We start from the raw sequence: 25641 nt of genomic DNA on the forward strand, positions 1-25641 counted from the left end.
AGGAAATATTGGGGGGGGGGGAAGGTAGGTGCACATTATTTTTCTGTGACAGGAAATATTGGGGGGGAGGGAAGGTAGGTGCACATTATGTTTCTGTGACAGGAAATATTGGGGGGGAAGGGAAGCTAGGTGCACATTATGTTTCTGTGACAGGAAATATTGGAGGGGAGGGAAGGTAGGTGCACATTATGTTTCTGTGACAGGAAATATTGGGAAGGGAAGGTAGGTGCACATTATGCTTCTGTGGCAGGAAATATTGGGGGGGGGGAAGGTAGGTGCACATTATTTTTCTGTGACAGGAAATATTGGGGGGGAGGGAAGGTAGGTGCACATTATGTTTCTGTGACAGGAAATATTGGGGGGGGAAGGGAAGCTAGGTGCACATTATGTTTCTGTGACAGGAAATATTGGGGGGGAAGGGAAGCTAGGTGCACATTACGCTTCTGTGACAGGAAATATTTGGGGGGGTAGGTGCACATTGTTTCTGTGATGTCATGCATATATAATTATGCAAATTAGCATGGCCAGTATTTTTTATTGCAAGAAAGGTGGCAACCCCAGTCAAGTGGTGGTGGTGGCAAGACCTTGACAAGGTTACGACTCAATCTTTTACAGTAGCAGATAGATATTCTGGAGAAGAATAAAGGGCTTCAGCGTATGGCAGAAAGATTTCAAAAGAGGAGAAACTATAGGACAAGAGATTAATCCACATTCTATAACTTGAAATCTGGAGGTTTAGCTGTAATGAAAACCATGTTTTCTCAGGAATCTGTTTCTAAAGTGGCATATGTATCAGTATGGCAGATGTTACAGGTTACTGATGAAGAGCTTCTTCAGCAAGGTCCATGTTGGTCCTTCACAATGTATAATACATTGGCCATTTTTTGCAGAAGACTCTTACAGGGGTTTGCCACTTGTAATACAGTGATAGCATGAAGGCAGAAATGTTCAACTCGCCTGTAAAGTCCTAGTTTTGTGAACTGTATTGTGTTTGCAATCTAAATTTTGACTCAAAAGCGTCACAATCAATTGGACATTTTTTATGCTGCTGATGGGACAGAACAAAGAACAAAACCACATTTATATTTTTACTCGTTCATGTTTAATATTCACAATGTAAACAATAAATTTCCTCAACCACAGTATTTTTGTAGAAGACCAAAGAACAACATTTATACAAAAAATGCCCTTAAAAAAACAAACAAAAAAAAAAAACAACAACTTTGTGGGTTTTCCATTTTACAAAACATGTCAAGACTAAGTGGCTACGAGTGTCTGTGGTGTATGCTAATACTAATGAACAGGTGACTTGTGCACAATTATTCTGTTCGTCAACGAGACGGTTAACAAGATCTCTCCCCTTTAACTGCAGAAAACGTGGCAGTACCTAAAATGAACTGCTTCCAATTGCCAGTTTATTAAACACCACCTATTAACTCTTACTGCATTGGAAGCTGCCTCTAACACAGAAAATCCTTGACTTTAGAATAGTAAGTATATGGTAAAGATCAGGCTACTTAACCAAAAATGGTTAAAATAGTTTATTATTGCGGAATGCACAAATTGAATATTTTGGTGCTCTACATCAGTTATTCACCCTTTATTTATACTCATTTATGGGTAGTCATTTAATGCAGAACCGATTCACTGCATGGGCCAACCATGCGTATGTATCTGTTAAATATGTAGAATGTGTACATTTTTGGGTAATGTCTTGGTATCCAGTTACCTAGGGAAGAGGCAGCCTGTAGCATTAAGGGTTAATGGTGATGTTTAATTGTACATCATTATTCTAATCCCGGGTTAGATGTGAAAGGGTGAGCAAAGTGTAACAAACCATCAGGCTGACGTAGCCAGGAGCTGGGACTGTACAACACTAAGAAGTTAGGACGGGATTGTTCAGATTGGCGGAATTTTCTTTATCCTGAAATTTTTTAAAAGGTCTTTTTGCACAGTGAAATTAGCAGCAAATTAAAAAATAAAAATCAATCAACTGCTTCAAGGAAATGTGGGTTTCTAGAACATTAAACTGAAGGGGTCGTTCCAGTTTGCAAGGAGTCTTGCTTTAAAAAGAGTAATATATACATGTAAGTCACACAGTTTATAAGACAGAACACCGTTCCAGGAAGGACAAACTTCTTGGAGAATAGAACTCACACACTATGTAACATTTATATTGTGTTAATTAATAAAAAAAAGTAGGCAGCACTGAGAACCACTGGTTTAAAACCCTTTAAGTGCCAGGAGTGTGTACCAGATGCAATGCGCTTCTAGTCTGTCACTAAGAGAAAGGGTATGAAGATGAACGTTAACAGTGAATAGTAAAGGCGTATGGAGCAGAGAGAGATGGGGATTTAAAAAAGCAAGGCAAACGATTAGTATGGCCATAAACTCTGAAGGTCCACAGTAGTATTCAAGTAATGGAAGGACTGACCCACAAAATGTACTTAAAGGTGCACATCCATACAGACTCGCAGGTTTTATTAAATATTCCATGTTAACCCTGTACATGCTGATACTGCTAAAGGGACCTAGCAAGGCAATGATTATCCAAGCAGACTACCAAGACAGCCCCAGACGTACGCGATTGGGCTTCCATGATGATTTGTACTCCATTTATACATGGTCTCGTCATTAAGTATTTTTTGTAACTGCACAAAGGTGACCAGATCAGTCAAAAATAAGTAAGGCTGCCCAACACGGCCCCTACTAAGCCCATGACAATTTACACGAGCGGCCTTCTTCTACCCATCCTGGTGATATGATACCATGCGGAGACACCCTGACTTTGCATATGACTGGCCATGCCAATAAATGGGTGAAAATGCATTAGAAGCATATTTTCTGTGAAAGCTGCCTCATCTAGCTTTGAATGACATGTCATTGAAGGTCATGCCATACCAAATGTGCAAAAAGCTGTGGTAAGTCTTACAAAAGAAAATCAACAGTCTTAAGTCGACCTAGATTGAACCCTCTTCAACTTAATGCCCCGATGAACTGTTGACCCCCTCTTTCTTTTCTTTTTTTTTCCTTCTTTTTTTTAAAGGCATTCGGTTCAGAATGCAGAAACTTCTAGTCGATCCAGGGATATAAACACTATCAAAATAAAGACTCTTAAAAACAGGTATATGAGGAACTCTAAAATAACTTAAAGCTGTAAAAATAAAAACGTTATGTACAACAGAAATGGCGACTGCAGGACACCGCAGCACCAGCAAACTGACTGCTAAACCTCCGAGAGGTGTTAAACATTTTGCTTTCACAGTTGCTGTATAGATCAGGGAACAGTCTGCCTTTTGGCAGTGCGGAGCAGTTTTGGGGGAGACCCCTGAGACGCATTGCATCCGAAGGTGTGCTGGGCCCCCACAGCATTGAAACTGCCACTCAGAGTAGGACAAACTAGAGTCAGCCACCTTCTTTTACTAAAACGTCTTTTTTAAAAACAAATTTGAGGTTTTCGAAGATTAAAAACAAGAACATGTATTTATATATTTATATATATGTACACCGACGTGTGCAATCAGGAGTCACGTACAAAGGGAAGGAGGAGAAAAGGGGAACCCATACCTTACATGCATCAGGAACAGTAAAACAATGTCAAAATATATAAAAATTAACCAATAAAGTGCACGTTCCTCTCATATTACACCTGCCCCTTTGTAAGAACAATGCATAACAAGTCCAAAAGATCACATGGTGTTGTACAGTGGATTGGTTGTCCTCTTCTTCTCACTGGTCTTTTTAAGCCTCCTCAAGGGATGAGTTCTACCATGTTCATGCCTGGGGGACACTGTGACCAGCGGCGTGGAGGCATCTAGTAGCACAGGTTGGGGAAGGTGTTCCTGTGAGGCTGTTAATTCAGTACTAGAAGATAAACCCTGCTGAGCTGAACCAAACTCTTTGGCATACTGCACAAGAGGCTTTTCCACCGGTTTGCTTTGCGCTACACGCTCTTCAGTTTTTATCTGTTCAACAAAATGTTTAGTTGGCTCTGGTTCCGAAGAAGCTTGTATAGAGATGATACAGAGTTTTTCTGGTGGGTCTTCCGATTTGATCTCCGAAGTCACGTGAAAGTTTCCTGGCACAATATGAAGGGAGGACTGAAGCAGGTCAGGATAAGTTTGGAGATCAGATGAAACGGATTCCCTCTCAGACAAATCGTCTTTAGAAAGTTCCAAACAGCCTAGCTTTGCAAGAGAGGCAGAGCGTTTCATCTGGGACGGAGTGGTAAGACCTGCTTGCCGAATTCGTGCCTCTATTTCTTTAGCTCTCTGCTTAACAACCCCAGGGTTGTTACTCATGTCTTTGATGCTGTCACTACTTGCGCTATGGGGAAGGCCAAATGAAACATCTAGAACTTCTTGTAACTCTCGTATATTTTCTGTAAGCTTGTTAATTAAGCTGAGGTCTTCACTACTGAGCTGAGACAAGGCACTGTCAGTTTCCCTGTGTAATTCACCAAGTTCCTCATACCCATCGTTACGATAATGGACTGTGCAATTCAACATATCACCTAGATCCTCATCTATATTGGAGCATTCTTCAGTGACCCCCTCTAAGGTGAAAGAGCACGGAGTACCCTGGTAATGGGGGCTGATCAAACATGTATCTGGATCTGGAAGAGTATTTTTTCCTGTGTTCGTGATACTGATGTCATCTTCGCAAGGACTCCCATTTGAAGAGGACATAACTGGTAATCCCAGATGAAAGCTACTGGACAAAGAAATATTCTCCACATGTGCAGAAGAGTGGTCTAACACATTTGAGCAAACATCTAAAGATGTTTCTGCATAAAGATTACAAGTTTTATTTGCTAGAATCTCCTGTCCACAGTTAGCTTCGCGAGTGTTAATATCATTGTCATTGTCATCTGAAGATCTAGCACCCTTGTTGCACTCCATTTCTGGGCTCTTTGGAAGTTGCGTTGGCTCACTTTTTTCCGGGGATTCAAGCGGGAGCGTCCCATCTTCTTTTGCAATCTCTTTTGTTTTTAGTGAAACTTCTGAAAAGGGGTACTCGTTTTTGAATTGCACAGAATGCATGTCAGGCAATCGATTGGATAATAAATCTGTGGATGGCTCAGCTCTTTGAGGTTCCGTGGTCTCCGACTCAGAGATTTTTATTTTGACCTTCCTTTCCCTTTCATGATCTCCATGTATGGCGTCAAATGAAGTTTCTTCAAGCTTTCCCTTTGGAGCAGCATCGCAAACCGAATCATTTTTTGAGTTCTTCCTCGTTGGCACGGACACGACGTGTTGCTGTTCCTGTTCCTGTCTTAAGCGTTCCTCGAACTCCATTGTGGCTCTCCGGACAGAGCCGGAACACCACTTGGGTGCTGGGCCTGAGAGTTCTTGATGCTCACTCGCATCATATATTTCACAACTTTCCTGGCAAGTCTGCTTACGTTCCCGGCTTGGACATTTTGGGTCTTTTGACTTGTCGTGTTGCGCTGGGCGCCCCTCGCTCTGTTCCTGTTTAAAGTTTGATTCCAGATCACAGGCAGATTCGACTGGCAGCTCGTGGATTGTGTTTCTCTTTGGTGTTTGTGCTTGGCTGGGCAGATTGTCTGATTTCTGTTGGCACTGACCTACTCCCTGGTTAAACGACTCAAGCTCTGTAATAATCTCCTTCACAGATATTGCATTTTCAGTGTGTGGTTTCAGAATGTTATCTTGGTCTGTCTGTCCAGAAACCTCCTGAAGATGAAAAGAAACAAAATATTTAAGGTCCAACATTTAAACAAACTCTATAGCTCAAAGACGTTCAACTACTTTTTTTTTGTTAAACGAGTTTATCTTAAAGTGGAAACTTTCATAATAGTAGAATATCGTATTATTGTAACGATTAACCAACATACGTAGATTTGCCATTTTAATGTAAAATTAGCGCCTTTTATTTACAAAATAAAGTCAAATTACAGTCTGCTTTCCATGGAACATACGATGAACTCTTACCTTCAGCTGATCCTCATCAGTAGAGGACTCTTCGGAGCCTTGTGGTGTATTTCCATCAGAACTCAGCCTTGTGTTGTCTTCTGGGCTTTCGTTTAAGGATGTCTCGGGCCAGGAACCTTTTAAGACACCATTCTTGACGCTGGTTGTTTGCTCGTCCACCCGGGTGGCGCAGCATGCGCGGGACCGATTCTCCTGAGATAGTTCCACAAACTTTTCCAGTGCGCTAAGGAAATCAATCCTGTCTGCACTCATATCCTCAGACTGTGAAGTTAGGAATATTTGGTCAGGGGACTCTGGTAAGTCTCTCAGATCTGCTTCAAGTTCTTCCATGGGCAAAAGATGGCAGTTTACCTCATTCTTCAATGCATCTTTCTCCATGTCCTCTAGAGTCAGTTCAGGGATTTCAGGTGGGTCATTATAGGACTCCGCATGCTGCGTCAAATCATTTAGCGTGATTTCGGTTCTGCAATTGTCAAGAAACTGGGATTCCTCAGAGCAGCAGCGTGCAGGGCATCCATTCATGGTGTTGAGATTTAAGATGTCCTCTATTTGTCCAGCGTGGAAGTCACAGGGCGTAAACTCATAACGTGCTCGGGATTTATTACACAAAGTGCTGTTAGCTGGGAAATCAACATTCTGGTTTTCAGTCTGAGAAAAGGAATGATGCATGTCAGAGAGCTGCTCTGCTGAAGATGTGATGTCCTTTTTATTCACTTCCATTCCAGTTTTCCCAATGGGTTCATGATGGTCTGACAGGTCGCTTTCGGAGTGAGAACGCCACAACTTGTTGTGTCTCTGCTTGCTGCAGGGATAAAAATAAAATAAAATGTATCATTAAGATATTCTTCTTACTTTGTCTTTAGACAAAGATCTTTATACAGCATATTATCACCAGATAAAAGGAAAACATATGCGCACATGCTCGATAATGCAAGTACTACAAGTCAAATATGGAAATTAAACAGGCGATTCTAGCGCTGGCAATACTGTTCACAAGTCAACACAATTTGTAATCAAGCGCACATACTTTCGAAAAGCTTCAGGTTTAAAAAAAAAAGGAATGTTAATGATGTGACGGAAGTTCTAATAAAGATATTAAGGGAATAGAATGGCCTTTCCAGACAGGTAAATGGTCTACGTTCCCAGCTGCATGGTGAAGATGACATGTTGCTTTTCCATGGACAACGGGCTAAAAAAAGCAACCATCACATGATTAAATACAGATGATCAAGGCCATCTGTTCTGTATGTCATACATCTAGGTACTAAGTTTCCAGGAAAGAGACTCGCTGGGGTACACGATGCACCTTGTAGGTGTCAGAAATCCTATAGTAAATAGATATTCTATCCAAATGCATTTCTTTTGGGCTTCTCGCATTCCAACAGCAGAGGGAGCAACACTACAACCAGCAGAGAGCTTAATAAAACGGGTTAGAAAAGGGAAATTACGAGACATGTCTTCTGATATGGTGTTCTAAAGCAGAGCCACCTAAACACAATACTCAAACATATGGTGTTGGGGTTCACTACAGGTTAATCTGAAACTCTTGTAGGATCACGGTCTGTAATGGCTCTAGTAAATAAATTACAACTACAGGTTCTTTATATATATCTATCTCAAAAAACCATATTTTTGTTAGTGGTGGTTACGAAGTTAATAGGGTGAATTTTATTTGAACGTGATACAGCAGGTACAATTCAGGTCTAAACAAACCAAAGCATGCCTCACCATAGGTATCCCCTTCCTCGGTTTTAGGCAGACACGTGTTACCCGGGGCAAATCTGTAGGGAAAAACAGGAGCCTATGGGGCTATAGCGGGACTAATTGCATTATTTATTCCCCTAATGCCGCCTAATATAAGGCTGAATGCACATATATATTCTGTCATCAGAAAGTTCAAGAGTTTTAAAACACCCTTGCTTTTCTCAAATCAGGGGAGAGAATGTGAAAAAAGGACTACATCATTCTTCCCTATGTCTAAAAAAAAAAAAAAAAAAAAGTCTAAAACTCATGGAAAAGCGAGGAGACCAGAAACACTATGCCCACTACCCAGAATTATTAAAAATATCTGGAGCAAATCCATGCAAAAAACATAAGATGGCTCGTGCGAGGCTCGCTTTATCTGCCAACAGATCACAACCAAAAACCAAAAAGAATGTATACAATCCATAAGGGTCTTCCATATACTCCGAGATATTTAAAGCAGTGCAGGGGGGATTGCCAAGCTTGCCAATGCGGAAATTACTCAAAAGTAGGCAACAGGTCTTCAGCAGTTTCACCATAAATCCCATAACCTTCGGCAACATGCGGTGCTACAGAACCCGCGAGAAACAGGGCCGCTCGCAGTGCAGAGAAGGGACTCACCTGGCGAGCAGAATGCCTTGATATTCCTCAAGCTGCCTCATGAAACTGGGGTTGGGTTTGGTAACAGTACGTCTCTCCTTCACATAATCAAAAGCTCTGTCCAGGTTCCAACCATATTCTTTCATGGCGTACGCAATCACAGTGGAAGCCGATCGGCTGACCCCCATTTTGCAGTGCACAAGGCATTTAGCACCGTGCTTTCTGTTTGAAAACAAAGACGATAATCATTAACAAGAAAACCAAAACAGTGAGAATAGCGTCTGTTTGGCCCAATTTTCACCAAAAAGGCTAGCGGTTATCGGTATTCCTATGCTAACGTGTTTTGTGCTTGAGTGTATTTAAAAATTCTGGCCAATATAATGTGGACTGGGCTAGCCATGGAGATTGGAACATGCCAGCCCTCCTTCCGCAATGATGTTGGTCTTAGACATTTAAATACATAGCACAGTGACAGAACTAAAGGGGTGTTCAACAGACAGATGTAAGTTAGCACTCATGGAGTAGGCTGTATATATTACACACAATCACAAGGTGGGTGTCATATGCTATTTATTCACTTGCATGAGAATCAGCAAAGGACTGTATCTGGCCTGCATGCACTGATCGATTGGTTTATACAGCGCTGTATGATGGGTATATGTCCACTTACTTTGCCTTAGAGATGAACTTGTAGGTGTCATTCCAAAACGCTAGAAGGTCCGTTTCTTCCTCATCATACACTCGTATATTGTGATACTCAAAGACTCCTGGGAAGAAGTTATCAATTTCACGCGTCACATTCAAGATGTACCTAACCCTGTTCAAAACAAAAATAGGACAGATTAATGAGAGTGGAAGAGCCGGTTTGACTCAAGTCTAATGTTTTTAGAAAAATGTCATGCCTGGCAAGATTCATGTGCAATCCTGGCCATGAAAAAGGGATAGCAAAAGGTGAAAAGTTAAAGGTCACTGACCCCTGCAGAGCCATCTGATGAAGGGGCCAACCACAACCACTCATTCACATCAAAGGGATGTGAGATCAGTAAAACTGTAGCAACTCTACTGATGATTGGCTAATAAATGGTAGCCAGGCAGCAAAAGGTTAAGAAGCGGCTGGCAGATGCCCCTGGAATAAGGAAAGTGTCTTTCTCCCCCTTTAAATGGCAAGAAGCCGAGATAAACAAGACGGATTGCTTTAAAAATATCTTTGTTGCCAAACCAGTCTGTGGCCTAACAAGACACAGCGGCAATCCTCTCACGGGGCTCTGAGATCAAAATACAAACAAACTATTCCTGGACCCACTGTAATGTGAAACAACAAAACCTCCAGAAACCCATTCTGACGCCGCAGGGCATCTCGGGAAAAGCAAACGGCTTAATTCCTGGACAGAATGACTCCAAAAGATAACTTTCCATACGCAGCAATTTCACTCCTATCTAACTTAGATACAGGTGTTTTCAGCCAATACTTAGATTATCAGGAGAAGTAATCAAAGTACCCCAAAACAGACACAGAACCTTTAACTATATAACCTACAACGTACACTATTCCCATAACTTGGCCGTTTCTCAGAACTGAAGATAGTCTCCAAAGTTTATTTTCTAACTTTCCATGCATATTTATTTATTTTGCATGGACTCTAGTGGATTTTACATCATGTAAATCAGTGCATACAATCTCTGGTTAATGGAGTTAGAAAGGGACTCATTCACCCCCCCCCAGACGGTTTCTTTTGTGCTCCAAATGGACATCAATGGAAGCTGCAGCAACCAAGTGCCGTTCTCAGCTACCATACATGAACCGTTCACCTGAGACTGTACCGCTTTCAAACGCGTATAAACATTTTAATGCATCTAATACAGAATTTGATGGTGCTATATAAAACAATAATAATAATAATAATAATCCATGTACACACACAAGCAGAGACTGCAGTTTGACATCTCTGGAACTCATGCTAGGCTTCTTTGTTTTAATTCATAACGTATTTTCTTACCCCCTGTTTTGCAAGTCTTCAAGATTTGAAGCATTCCACTCTGAACCCTGGAAAAAAAGAAAATAATTAATGCAGCAACAGAAAAAGAAACATGAATTCCCTAAATGTCAGCAAAAATACATAAAACAGAACTCGCTGAACAATTTCATTGTTTGGCACCAAAAAAGGTCAAATTACATCATTTAGACAATGATGAGAGCTACAAAGCTGTTTGCAGTACTTTGACTCATTTTTAAAACTCACGTTTCACATTCAGCCTCTTTTTTTTAATTGCTGAAATTGTATTTTAGAAATGAAACATTTTTTGAGCATAATATAGCAAAACAGCACGTGTGAGTATGGGAAGGAACAACTCTGACGGCAACTGAGATGTTTAAGATCTCCAGATAACATCAGTTTGACAGCTTTGGGTTTAACTGCAAGCAAAAGGCTTTGTCAGGTTGGGGTAATACACACAACTGTGACATGAACGCAAACAGATGATTTCACTCCCCACGCCGTAACTGAACCCATGTGAAAAGCCCTTCCCAGGGCGGGGAACAACTTGTCAAACCAGGTATATGTAGCCGTTCTGGGGATCATATGGCCAAGTCCTGTTAACTGTGCAACGGCTGCAAGAGTAATAACCCAAAACTTGCCGAAAATGTTTAATAGCAATCACATACAGTAAGGTTGGCACAAAACTTCCATCTATACACCTAAAGTCATGTGGTAGTCCGGGCTAAGATAACTAGCTAAAATGAGCTAGAATGCATATGAACGGTTAATATGCACATGTATGAGATTTTTTTTTTAAAACATGGTACTACAAAAAAAAAACAAAAAAAAAAAACCAGTGGAGGAATACTGTGCTTGTGCCAAGAAGCACCACCTTACCAAATCTGTCCTAAACTATAGTGTTATACAAAGTGTGTGTGTAAAATATATCTCCTTAATGTAACTCTGTACAGGCTAAACAATAGAATGGCCCGGTCTCAATCACCCAGATAAGTGTAGAGACAAAGGGGTTTTGTAGGACTAGAATGGCTTCATTTGAATTGCCGTAAGGTTTGTTTCCATTGGACAGCATCTACTACACTATGTGACATCATGAATATTAAAAAACATTATCTTTTCTCCTCACATGATCAACGCTAGGAGGCCAGCCAGCTTCCATTAATGAACAAAAAGCATACATTCCAGACCCCAACATCAGTCTCAGTGATCTGGTTTTGGCAGAAATGTGTCATTTTTCCCCCATTAAGGAAATCTCATAATTTGGGTGTAAATTAGTGAGACCTCATTCTGTTTAGGACTGTTTGATCATAAGCAGTGAGGGATCTCTCACCCCTGTAGTTCTAGCTTTCGGAATAATGCCTGCTGCCCCCACAACAGCCCGCCACTTGTCCCCCCCGTACCCAACATTAATTCAGCCGCTCATGGGGCTCTGATGATCGACCGCCATTAACCCCACACAGCTTCCAAACGGCTGCATGAAATGTAAATGCCCTCCTGAGTAATGTAACAAGCCACAGGCCCCGCTCAAAAGAGTGAAGCCACCTGAGCTGCGGCCATTTCTGCTACCCTACATTTACAGTAAAAGGACAAAATGTGTATGCGTGAGTGTATATGCACGCACAGCATCCGATCACTTATACATACATTATATATAAATACACACCGGTGATACGTTCCTACGATTTCTCCACATTTAGAGCTTTATTAATATAAGGCATTGTGACTCGATTAGTCACCTGTAAGTTTTTTGTGCATCACATTGCATATGATTTTTTTTTTTTTTATATGTTTTGCGCATGCTGTACAGTTTGATAGAATCCTTGGCTTCACCTCCCATATCGTACAGAAAGATCTGTTTCCCCGGGGTGAAGGACACGGAATAAGACTTGGATATTAACGGCGGCTGTAGGTTTGAACGCCCAGGTCAGGCGTTTTGCATAACTCATCTCGGTGAAATATTTCTTCATGTCACGCACTGATGTCGAACGTGCCTGAACAGAAACCTCAAAAGGCAAGGCTGGACACCTTTTTAAAAACTTTCCAAAGTGAATGACGACACAGGTAATAACAGGACGCTTACCAAGTACACGTGGTCGAAGATTTCCGTGGGGCTATCCATCTGGCCCAAGATCACAATCATTTCGTTGTCAATAAACTCTTTAAACTCCCTCAGGTTACACACCATCTGCATCTCCAGCTCCGTCCGTATCTAAAAGGGAACAGGACAACGGTAAGAAAAGCCCCTGGATAATAAATAAGAGCAGATGAGAATCATCTGGCGCGGACTTCACATCAGTATTGGGCGCTTGGCTTATTGGCATCCCGGGTAACATGTTAATGCTTCACACACTGGACGCACTAAGCCAGGTGTGTCCAGAACGCTGCCGGAACACATCACATGTCATTAGATACAAGCGTTAAAGGGCATCAAAGAGTTTTGCAGAAGACAGCGACAACAAACTTCAGTCCTCAAGCTAAGCAAAAACCAGCGAGTCCGAGGATCATCGAGAGAGGTACATCATCAGGAGATCACAAGGAACCCTGGACTCTAGAAGGGCCGAGCTTAGCACCAGTACTGCTTATACACACTTGGAGGAATGAAACAGCGGCTTGTCTCACCTGCTTAGACGTAATATTTTCCAGGTCTTTTTGCATCATGATTTCTCGTAATTTAATTTTAATTAAACGCTCTGTGCGTTCACGTTCTGTCGGCCTGGAAAAAAAAAAACAATTGCAGCACTTAATACACTTTATTTTGGAGGCAGCATAACACGTCACGCGAATGCTGTACACGCCAGAATCACATTCTCCTAGAGAAATCTGCATTAGAACTCATCAGGACCTCTCTGCCCCTCTACCTTTTCAGGGATAGTATCAACTCTTTGAGTCCATTTATGGTTCTGGATTGAAGCCCCACACCACAAGCATTCCACTGAGCCCGATGCCTGCCGCCTTATCGCTGTCTGCAAAAATAGCACGGCTAATCACCCGCAGGACAAAATATAGAGGCGTGCAGCTTGGCTACTTAAATCATGTCCTTGGACTACAATCCCATTATCCTCAAGCAGTATCGGCATTACAAGACCTATAGACCTGTTAGCAGGTGTAGTACAGCAGGCTCTCCAGTCCCGAGTTAACCAGTAGGGCTGATCACCGCAGGGGTTTACTACGCAGGAGGTCACGGTGTAACTTACACGTCTGTAAAGAGCACCGGTGAGTCCGAGCGGTGGGACTGGACATCTTGCATTGCGTTCCATTCATTGACGGATAGCTGATCGGAGTTGATGTGGCTCTCATAGTAACTAACCCACGTGAGGAAGAGGCTGCCGGGGTAGTAGTTGTTAGCACGGGCTACCTCGCAGGCCTTGTGCAAACTTTGCAGTGCGGACCTTCAAAAGCAATTTAAAGAATTAAATGGCATTTCAAAATCCCGAGAGAGAGATCTGGCAAACAGATTACGAAAGACTAAAAGAAAGGCTTACCACATGGCTTGAACGGATACCGGCTTGAATACGTGAATTCTGTTATCAGTTGAAACACTAAACCCCCTGCAAGAGAATTATTTAAAAAAAAAAAAAAAGTTATTAAGCTTAACTTATTTTCAGCTTCAACTGTTAATAAGCGTGAGAAACATTCCGTGGTGAATACGCAAATCATCGCAGATGCCTAAAAATACATACAATAAATATGGTGGTGAGAGGGGGCCAGAATTTGGCACACAATATGCTACTAAATACATGCTTGTCAGTTAAGGTTTCCAGGAAATTAAATATTTAAAAAGAAATACATTGCCCCAAATGTACATCCAAATCATCTGGGCACACCTATAGTTATCAATTTAACGTCACTGTTGGATGGTACAGAAACACTTGGAAGGGATGGAAACAGCGGTGATGCAAACCGACATGTGGAGAAGAAGCCTTTTGCAATACAATAATTGCTGTGTTTATTCAGCTTTACTGACAAGGATGCTGGAACCGTATGTGGCGGACAGGCCGGGACACGGCAGGGGTCACATGAGGCGCTGCAGAGCACCGAGCTGTGCTCACGGGGAAGGTGTAAAAGGGCAGAGTGCGTATGGAATGTTACAATAGATACTTGATTAAACATTACTGAAAAGGGATCATATTTACCCATCGCCATCCAAATGAATGAGAGTATCGCTCCACAGAGGAAGAACAAGTCCCATTGTGCACGTACTGCTGAAAAACAAGGGAAAAAATAGTTACCCCAAACAGATTACACACAGGAGCCAAAGGGACCCCCCAACCAGATTACACACAGGAGCTAAAGGAACCCCCCCAACCAGATTATCACACGCAGTAATAGTGATAAAGATGATGGAAATCATAATGCTGATAAATAACGTCAGACGAGCTGTAATTTTACTGGTATTGAGGAAAGGATGCATATTCACTTCATACCTAAAGATCCCAGAAAGAACAAAGAAACCCCTAAACATGCATGATAATACAGACACAAAACATACACCATAATCATACGACGCTGGACTTATGTCATATTTTATTGGCTTTATTTCCCCCGCAGTTGCATCAGATGACATTAAACTGAAGTCAGGTCAGGACTGCGCATGGATGGAATCAAGTCCCACTACATACGAGGGATATTTTTAGTGAGAACTGATTAAGGAAGCCTAGCAACCCATCTACAAACGTGTCATAAATATTGAGGGTCATACGCCTAAGAAACCCGAGCCATGGAGCTAAAAATGGACCCGTCTCTGTGCGTTCTGTATTTGCCCTGTTTGCTAAAACATCTGTCATCATAAAGGACACAGCTAAGACCACACGACCTATGGTGTGTGTGTGCGTGTGTGTGTATGTATGTATGTATGTATGTATGTATGTATGTATGTATGTATCTCGATCCATTTGAGATTAAGTTGTCTGATTTAGAACGGGATGCAGACTTGATCGTTCTAGAATTACTGAAAAGACAAACCAATTGGTAATGGTGTCGCCAGGAAGATGCATCAACCAAGACAAAGGACCCTACATATACAGGACGGCATTAACGCTTCCACCTATTATTTACTACAGTAGTGAACCCACAACATACCGCAGGGATTGATAAAAACACTGGATTTCTGCCTATGTGATGCTATGGGCCAGTTTAGTTTAATCTCGCACTTATAATATTGCTGCCAAAAACACGGAATCGGATAGAAGCTTAAATTACTGCAAGACGAATGCATGAAAAGACTCATCCAGGCTGCATTCGGCAGAATATCTGCTGCCTTACCGGCCCAACATGAAGAATGGGGGGGGCTTTAAAGGGACACTTTAATGCACGACAGCTCAGTGGTCTCTTTAAATGTTCACGTTGTCCCTCTTGCATGGGGAGATTCTGCAGAATAAGACACTTGTCCCTTTAACAGTTAAACATATAACAACTTATATTACGTATCTGACTGGTAAAGGGACAAGCATCCTCCTACAATTTACTGAGGGACTAACTTTCAATATACATGGTGAACGATCTGTTAACCGTTTCCTCTCTGCTCTCCCCAAAGTCCTGCTTAACACCAAGGACCGTGAATTTGTAGCGGCCGGGCCGACAGGGCTGAGAACGTGAAATCTAAACCTCTCGTGCAGCAGTCATGGACGTGCCGGTAAATGTGGGTGCTGGTGGGGAGTCAGACCCCCACAAAGGCAAGGTACATACCAAAACTTCAAAACTATTCTTACATAAACAAACGGCAGCATGCTTTGATAAGTGATAGCTGGACATACTGTACCGCGAACCGAGGGGCCGGGTTACAATACCTGAACCAAAGCCAAAGCATGGCCGCTCATCACAGCTGTGTCCTACTTTGCAAACACGACTGGAAGCCCTGTAAACCCAGGCGGTCTCTTTCATGTGACAGCAGACACTTTAAGCTGCTTTTTCACCAAAACAAAGAGGACAGGAGGAAAGGGTACATGTGTGTGTACTCGCTCTGTACGTAAGGGTACATGTATGTAGATACTCGCTCTGTATGTAGCGCATGTTGGCAGGAGACAGAGCTTAACCTTGGAAAAACTCCCAGATCAAGCCCTGCATTGCTTTGTGCAACCAAAACATTTTGTGTGTTCATTAACCATGAACGGGGCTGCAGTTCCTGGTAATGGCAACATTGAGTAACGCTTAAACACGCACATCAAAAGCTGCTTCCTCTATGAAGGGGGTTAAGAAACTTCACACGCCAATCTTGTGTCCGAGACAGGAGGGGAGCACATATTTCGCCAGACATAGGTGGGATTTCTAAACTAGCAGAGAAATATTTTCCATAGTAACGCGACTGCTTGCCTGCAAATAACATTGTGCTTGAGATTCCTGGCATAGCAATTCCCCAGAAAAAAGGGGGGGTTGGAAGCAGAAAGTGACAAATAAAAGGGAGACAAGGCAATAAAATATGTGAACAATATGAACAGAAATCCAGTAAGTAGAGAAATGGGCTCTATCTTCCTATAATCAAAGATCACACTAAATCTGAGTGTGCGTAAGAGAGTGTGTGTGTGTGTATGTGTAAGAGTGTGTTAGGGGACAGGGTCCCGTAAACCAATTCCCTGGGGCCCTTCACAATGCATAGTTATACTACAGTTTATTGGATTCTGCTCAATATTTATGTGTAAACCCCCATAAAACAATAATGTATCAATATCAGTAAGTATTGGAACTAAATATTAGATGGCTGTAGTTACATGGAAACAAAGGTCGAGCCAGATTAAAACAGACAATTCTTCTTATTATTATTATTGTTTTTAAAGATAAAACAGCGACGTACAGACAGCAGCTACTCGGCATGCTAATAAAAGGTCGCCGTACCTGTCGTTGTAAGCGAAGTCAATCCCTAGAACGATGCTCTCCTCCGTGTCTTGTCTTCCATTGGTAGAAACGACGACCATGTAACGTGTGCGGTTCTGACAGGTGCTTTCCAACTTCACGGCCTTAGGAAGAAGAAAAAGATTGCGCGGTCACTAAATATTCAGCAATTCTGCTAAAGGAATAAAGGCTGCAGGATTATCACAGGTGTTTTGCACATCTTATACATTTTATATTATCTTATATACATTCATATTGCATCGGAGAGCCCAGCGCACCTTCTCCACTGTAAATACATGGATGAGTCAGAACTGGTAAGCCCTCGCAAGCTCCTCCGTGGGTCCCATCGCTACAGGAATCCGCAGATTTCCGTCTCTGCAGTAATTTATCAGAAAGCTGACAGCCCCACCTCTATTGCACAAAACCAGGATTACTCCAGACAAACCGCGGTGTGCGTGAACAGCTGGCGCGCTCACGTGTGTCTCCAACACGGCATGAAAGGGCAGATGTTAATAAACGCGCATTAGGAATGAAGTCCGTATAAACCTCAAGCTCTACTCCGCTGCAAATGAAGAAAAAGCAGGGCTGAGCGTCAAGGACAGTTTATCCAGGTCAGTGTTTGGGGTGTTAAGAGACATCTCGTGCACCAAGCATGCCAAGAAACACACACGACTCTCTAGACGGGTCACAAGAAAGGACACCGATGTCTTTCAAATGCAACCCTTGCCGGGTTGTGTCAGCCAGGTGCGACCTTGATGAAAGGCAGTACGGTATATTATCAATTTACACCGTGACTGCTTCGTACATAAAACTGCGTGTTCAACGGGACCACATTCCTTAAAAACATAAAAGTTACACATTGAACACGAAAGCCACCGATGCTTATACAACTATTTTTGCACAAACATCCAGAAGGTAGACTTAGAACTGTCACAATCTAGAAAGCTTATAGTCTAGAGGGACTCGCACTTCACCTCAAATTGCTTAAAATAACCCAAAACAATACTGTGCTGTTAAAGGGTTCAGCTATAACGGGGTGCAGGGAACGTTAGATATCCCACGTGGACCTTACTCCATTACGGGTCATGGTTGCAGGATCTAACACGGTAATACTGTAAAGGTAACCCCAGTCTACATGTAAACTACACCAACTCCTCTCTTCAGAACTAGATTTATAGTGCTGGTTACACTGTGTGCCATATCAAAGAGGACATCTGCAGAGGGGACGCCGCAGGGATTACAAGCTATTGTTTGCTCACATTCAACATAAGACATCAGCTGGCTAAGCTCTGCCTCAGCCAAAGCGTGCCCGGTCAGGGCTGACGGCGCAAGAACAGAAGCTGCCGTAAGTCTGCCAAGACTTCGGGAAACCGTATGTAGCCGGCTTGGGATTCCCTGCATTACTTACAGAACGGGAAGCTAGAAGGGACAAAAACATTGGTGAGCGGAGTCATCGGAGCCAGGCGTGGGGTCTCAAAGGCTTTAACACCAACCAAAGCTTGGGGACTTCTAGAAGTGCAACGCAACAACTGTAGTTTAACATTATCTGTTATCTAAGAGAGTAAATGCTGGACCCGGGGGCAACTTCTGGTGGGGTAGGTGCAGCAGCATGCATATACCAGAGAGATAACACAATCTCTTTATTTAGACAGAAAGTATATCTTTGGACAGATTTACAGAAGTCTAGGAGTAGGTACAGTTCTTAGAAGGTGGGGTGAATCTGTATTTGTGTAGGAAAAGGATTAAGAATCATTATCAGGCCAGTGTCTCCATAAGGTGGCAGATATTTGTAACATGTGGCATTGGGTGAGTTTGGTAGCTACATTTCTGGGAGGGATTAGATTTTATAAAAGATCAGTAATTCAATGACCAGTACAGACGTTCTTCGGTCTTTTGAGCCAGCTTCCCTCATTGCAATCCAATATGTACGGCACATTGCACCACTTTCTAGTTACGCTACAATTCTCATAGTACTTAAAGTACAGGTTCAAGGACCGGTCTTGATACTCTAGTTAGTTCTTATTTGCTGTCAAGTTCTATGTTTCTATCTAATCTGCCCATTTTTCTTGATGTAGAGCCCTTAATCAGTCCTTGGTCTTTTAAATTCAGTATATATTTATGTCTATTCTATGCATGTCTAAATTCCCTCACTGCATTGGCCTCTAGCACTGATGGCAACCTGTTCCATTTATCTACCACCCTCTCATTAAAGTAAAATTTCCTTACATTCCATCTAAACCTATGACCCTCCAGTTTTAGATGATGACCTCTTAATCCTGAACCCCTTGATCTCCTCCTTTGAAATAAAGTTTCCTCCTGTACTTCGTTGGAGAAATATATAAATAAGCTGTAACACCTCCTCTCCCTCTTACCTCCAATATACATGGTGAGATCCATGCAGTTCCCATTCAACCACAGCCTACCCTTCTCTAGCCAAACAATGGGGTGTACAGTCCCAAGGGGCAAACCCAAAGTAATCTGGATTAGATAACATTTCATGTGAACATCTCCTGCACAAAAGATTTGAAGTCAGACTTATAACTAACTTGGATAAAAATAGTTTGCAACCTAATACTGGAGCAGAGGGGAACAAATGGAGATGTCAAAGGCTTTTTCCCCCATAAGTTAGGTTCACAAAAGCCTTCCAGTAACACTGGGGTGATGGCACACAGCTAGAAACGCATCCCCTACCGACTGCGGTCAAGTCCGACTCGAATACACTGGTGACCCGGGGTCATAGAGAGACTGCAGCTGTAAGAAATGCATTTCAAGACAAAAAAAGTTGTGTCTCTCGCAACAAAGTTGCTTCTCATTTGTAAAAGTAAGCATTTTTTCAGCAAACCACACAATACAGTCACTGATCTCAGAGAAATGACTCAATGTATCAAACATGTGCCTGGTTTACAAGTGAAAGGAAGAGATGTTATCACGCACACACATCGGAGGCATCAGGCTTGGGGATCACGTCTTAGACATGGACAGCGAGGTGGTGATTTATCGGGGCATGAAAGGGCCATTTGTAACATTCCCCATTAATTCAAGCATCTCTGCTTCTAAATGCCCACTTACTACCCGCAAACAAACTCACAGCAGATGAATCTATACATATCTTATTACAAACAAAAGGAATACAAACAAAGTCTATAATATATGCCACCCAAAATCTGCAACGCCCACCATCCCCAAAGTCCCGCAGACATATTGGCAGCGGAGGGGTAAGCGACAAAGGTGAAAGCAAGCGTTCTGCAGGCACGTTGCCAAGAAATGATCGCCGACCATCGCTGATCAATACTATGGTCTAATTTCCCGGTGTTTGCCAGTCATAAAACGGCTTGTTATCACGCAGAGGAGCACATGTCAAGGCAGCTGAGCACACAGGGCTGCAATCACCAGCTGTCACACCTTTCTGTAAAGCAAAATAAATAAAAAAATAAGCTCCGTGGTTATGGCTGCTGTAAAAACACCGGTACGGCGTGTTATCTGCGATTGCCAGCAGGAAAATCCCACAGAGCGCGCGAGCAGCTGCAAGACGTCTGCGTAACCTCGGGCAGGTTTATGTATCGGTGAAGTTCCAACGCAACCCTGCCACGTGAGTCTGAAGCTTCAAAGGCATTTCTTTAATAAGGAGAGATTATTTCAGTATGATGGCGCTTTAGGCAGGGATTCCAGCCCTCTATGAATAAGATCCAGTACGAGCCCATTCACAGAACAGGTGTGACAAACGCCTGCATCGTCTTAAAGAACCAAGTTTAATAAATTGGTAACATTTCTATATAATGTCTACCCGAACAAAGTGAACTATATAAAATGCTGTGATTCACGCAATTAGACAAGTGCAAACATGGTAGCAATTGAGATGGGAATTAAAAAATAAAAAAGTATATTGATGATTTGCATGTCTCAGCGTAGGATCCTTAACCTGTGTGCGGCTTCAGAGTAGGGTTGTTTCTAGATGTGCATACATAAGCATTTTATTGGCTACATGTAGAACATATAAAATGTTTCTGCGCAATAATGTTACATGGACTACATCATCATACTACCGTATTTGCTCGATTATAAGACGAGGTTTTTTTCAGAGCAAATGCTCTGAAAAATACCCCTCGTCTTGTAATCGGGGTCGTCTTCTAATCAGACCTCAAACAGAGGTCTGACTATGAGACTAAGATCCAGATTCCCTGCAGCGCTGCAGGGAATCTGGATCCTTCGGTCTGGTAACCTCAGCTGCTACCGGGCGTCTAGCAGCGAGCGCCGTGAAAGCGCGGGCTGCAGCGTACCTTTATCTGCATAGTGTGCTCTCAGCATGGGGGACGCCTCCTCAGCGCCGCGATAGCCGGCCCACTGCCGGGGAGCAGAGCCGGTTGAGGGAAATAATTGATCTTGGCACGGCACTCCAGAAGCAAGACCCCGTGGGACCCGGGCGGCACTGTGCCGTCCCAAAGTCAAAGGCGGATCCGGTAGATTTACCGCTTTAATTCTCTGCAGGAGGCGGGGCCTAGCGGGGTCACAGCGCGTCATGCCGTAATGCCGTGGGAGCCGCAGTATACTAAGCGCCTGCTGAGCCATCGCGGTGAGTGAAGTGCTTTAGTGCGTGTCTTGGTTTGGAAGTGTGTCTGAGTGGGTATATCAGTGTCTGGGTATGTGTGTCACAGTGGGTATGTAAGTGTCTTGGTATGTAAGTGGGTAAATTAGTGTCTGGGTGTGTAAGTGTCCCCCTATATGCCACTCTGCCTCTAGAAATGCCTTATACCCCCTATATGCCACTCTGTCCCATGATATACCTTTTAACCCCCCAGAGTGGCATATAGGGGGTTAAAAGGCATATCATGGGCAGAGTGGCATATAGGAGGGTAAAAGCATATCAGGGAGGCAGAGTGGCATATAGGGGGTATAAGGCATTTCTGGGGGCAGATGTGCATAACTGGGGGGCAGATTAGCAAATTAAAGGACATGAAACAAAAAATATTTTTCTCAATCATAGCTTTTATTAAATATGAAAAAAATAGTTTACATGAATTAATATTTTCTAGTAAAACTTTTTTTCCTATAGGGTCGTCTTGTAATCAGGCTTTTTATTTTTTTCCTAAATTAATATTCAGATTTTGGGGGGTCGTCTTATAATCAGGGTCGTCTTATAATCGAGCAAATACGGTAATCAGTTAAAATGTTTCATCCATGAACCCCATTTAATCATTTCTGCAAATCCCCCAGCCTTCTTATAACTTCACAAAAAAGTCTAAGTATACGTTTACACAGTGGTGTCTCATTCACGGCGATGGGAATTAAACGAGGAGGGGCAGATGATTTGGGGTGTTGGTACTCACCAGCCGGATGTTGTCCTCAGGGCGGAGGAGTGTAAACATGGCCTGCAGGTGCTGTTGGAGATCCCCTGCAAAGACGAGAGAGAACAGAGTAATGTTACTACTGACCCCTCATAATGATAGTTTGCGGAGAGGTCTGGGACCGTTTCTGCGAGTTGGGTACATGTCTTTGAAGGTATATTTTTACCCAATGTGGCGTTCTAGGCTCTAGAACGCATAATCAGGGGGCGATGCGGGGTCGCACTCCGCACACATGTAGACATACTTCAAAGGCAAAAGCTGCTGGCTACTAAGATTTTATATCTGCAATTGAAGAAGTTTAATGTTTACCAAGTTAAAGGGGCACCGCAGCCACACACACGGTCCACCACAGCCGGGTGTCCCCTATCAATTCTTATTTTCTCCTACTTGCAAATGCATGGACGAGCACATCTCCTGCTAACAGCAGGCCAGCTCTAAAGAGACCCCCCTGCACGCATGCGCAGAAAGCAGGCCCGTCGATTTCAATTAGTCACGGATTGGTTGCTTCAAGCAGAACTGGACTGCAGAGGAGGGATGCGCTGCAGCTTCTCCTAAAGTCGACTACTTACAAAGTAATGTAATACGCATTCTTTATTGGTGGGGACGGATGGGGCACCAAAGCACCCCTTTAATGGAGATACTCATCTTTCAGGGCTTCCCCAGAGACGAACACAGCAGCATAGTTGCCAGAAGTCTAAACATCGTTTAGCTTCTTTGCCGAAATTATGGTGACCCCCACGCCAACCTAACCATGCTGAAGCTTTAACTCTACAACACCTAAAACAGTGCCCATTTACTGGCATTCAATGAGTTAACAAAGAGACTTAAATATCACTTGCCTTTATGTGAAGGACCCGATTATATATTAATGTAATTGTATTCCTTCAGGCCAGAAAGATAATATGTATATTGAGCCCTTGAAACACAATATTTCAAAAGAGAAATAAGCAGGCAGCTTGCAGAACTGGTTCTTGTTTGGATACGTCCCACCCTAACCACCGGCCAGAATCGTCCACTATACCAGCCGGTGAATAACAGGCCACATGATTGCTTAGTGCGGGAGGTATTATACGGTCAAGAAAGACCTGAAACGGATCACAATACACTATTCTGTAACAGAACAGTAGAGAGGGCCACGTATCTGACACACCTGTCACTGCTTTAAAAGCCAAGCCACCGGATTCAACACGGATGGGAAACATACCGGCTCACCCTCGAGCACGACAAGGAGTTACATCAAAATGTGTTTTACTAAAGATCTCCTTAATCAAAATACATCTAGTAAAGTGCTGTTTTAAAGTTAGATGTATCCCTTTCTACACATAAATAATTACATGTATAGTTTGAACACAGAATGTCAAAACATCACGTGTGCTGAACATATGTGTAATGCCAGGTTCTCAGAAACATTAAGTGGATAACAAAACATGATGGTTTGTAAAGGGCCACTCCGGCCATAATACACACTTTTCTCCTCCAGTCTCCTAAGCTTGCAGGAGATGCATGTAGCCAAACAGTTTACCAAATCAAACACGCGCAATAATCACCGCCAGCCAACTTGAGTTTCTGGGAGTCTAACAAGACACCCCCCACACACTCATGTTAAGAAGGTGCTCCTATCGATGTTAATGGCAGTGCTTTAATGCCACTGATTGACTGCTTCAGCTGCTAAAGGGTATGGCAAGAAGGGGACTGAAGACAGCGTGGGTTTGCTGCATCTTCTCTTAAATGTAATTACTTTTCCCTTACAGGCCAATGCATGCGAGTACTAAGTATTGTAATATGCATTCTTCATTGGTGGGGCAGCATTGGACAATGGAGTGCAGAAAATGTAAGGAGATATGACAGCTTCCTCTTAGATCACAGCAGCCTAACACAAACTTCCATACGATCTTCATAGGTGGATTGTAACAACTCCTTAAACAGCTGACCGGCCATGGTGGGGACGAGTAAAACAACGGCTGCGTATACACAAAAGAAGTAGTGTGTTTGTGTGAATGCGCGGGGGGGGGGTTACGTGTCCTTAAGGCACCGTATGCAGACTACAAGAGACCAGATCCCCAAACGACACACTCGCATACGCAGAACGGACGCCCAGATTAGATTTGTAAATGATCATTTTCATTGGTTCAACATCGTGAGATTAAGTTCAGGTTCACCGACCAGAACTATTTCACTTTCTGAAAGCAAATTCAAGTGCGATTGAGAACAATGCAAGCAGGTGCCTGAAATGCAAATAACTCAGACTGAAGTGGCTACGAGTGGGTGCAGAATTCTTTATAATTTATTGTTCAGATTAAGCTCTGTTGGGTTCAGCAAAAGTTAACACCGTCCTGAGATCATCAGGCATTTCTTTTATCACTAGTCTTACATTAGTCATGTTTAGGACAGTGTACAAGCCCTGGGCTTGCTGAAACGTGTATTAAAAACCATCCTTCATTTGGCCAAGGATTGGTAAATTAAACCGTGGCATGTTAAACATCACACTAAATCAATGGGGCAAAAGTAAAAGTATCGGGAATAGAACTTTGTATTAAATCAGGTACAGTACGAGCAATTCTTATGGGCAGAAGTTTCACAATGTCGGACCTTAGTGCAGTATTTATAAGCATTCAAATTAAATGGGTTAACATGTTACCAATCCCCCATAGAGCATTCTACCCGGCACAGCCAACATCTGCCGTTCTGAGGTTTGGTTTTGCTGAGCTGACAGAGGTTGGTAGAAGATCGTTAATCTCTGTGCTCTTGATATTCTACAGGAATGGGAGATCTGAGACTAGACAGAGCGTCTAGGATGTAAATGTGATAAGACACTATTTACAGCCAGCGTGTGTTCTCTCTTACTGGGTTATGACTAGCGTCACCGTGCCTGTATTGTTCAGGCAGATAAGTTATTTGAATTAATTATTTACTGAATGCAATACTTCAGCTGTCAAAGACTACAAAGAGCACTCACCTGCATGTTTGTTGCGTCTATGGCTGATTCTTGGGGTAGACGATCCATTTCCACGCGGGAGGAAGAGTGCTGCGCCTTTTACCGTCAGGAAACTTTCACTGATGCTGTTCAAAAAAGACATAATTGATGATTAACAATAATTAACATTAACCAATTATGTCACAAATAAATGAGTCATGGTTTTTTATTAAATATTTTTTTTATCCGATTAATCGATTAATCGAAAA

The 25641-nt window shown here is 42.7% G+C and overlaps 1 protein-coding gene across 5 annotated transcripts in view; it reads right to left on the minus strand.

Annotated features, from left to right (window-relative positions):
• Positions 1-3060: 3060 nt before the first annotated feature.
• The window catches only part of SSH2 (slingshot protein phosphatase 2), a 95941-nt gene continuing 73360 nt past the window's right edge, over positions 3061-25641 (minus strand). For 3 of the 5 annotated variants that reach the window (XM_053457032.1, XM_053457029.1, XM_053457031.1), the window contains 13 exons: positions 25415-25518; positions 22441-22505; positions 17120-17241; positions 14425-14493; positions 13774-13839; positions 13486-13680; positions 12911-13004; positions 12372-12500; positions 10295-10341; positions 8968-9114; positions 8319-8519; positions 5955-6756; positions 3061-5696 (listed from right to left, as the gene is read on the minus strand). In XM_053457032.1, the coding sequence (XP_053313007.1) occupies positions 3690-5696; positions 5955-6756; positions 8319-8519; positions 8968-9114; positions 10295-10341; positions 12372-12500; positions 12911-13004; positions 13486-13680; positions 13774-13839; positions 14425-14493; positions 17120-17241; positions 22441-22505; positions 25415-25518 (4048 nt within the window). In that variant the 3' untranslated portion in view covers positions 3061-3689. The remainder of the gene's footprint in view (positions 5697-5954; positions 6757-8318; positions 8520-8967; positions 9115-10294; positions 10342-12371; positions 12501-12910; positions 13005-13485; positions 13681-13773; positions 13840-14424; positions 14494-17119; positions 17242-22440; positions 22506-25414; positions 25519-25641) is intronic. The other 2 variants (XM_053457033.1, XM_053457030.1) reach the window with 1 other exon arrangement.

Source organism: Spea bombifrons, chromosome 2 (assembly GCF_027358695.1).
Source record: "Spea bombifrons isolate aSpeBom1 chromosome 2, aSpeBom1.2.pri, whole genome shotgun sequence".
In the NCBI taxonomy this organism is placed as follows: Eukaryota; Metazoa; Chordata; class Amphibia; order Anura; family Pelobatidae; genus Spea; species Spea bombifrons.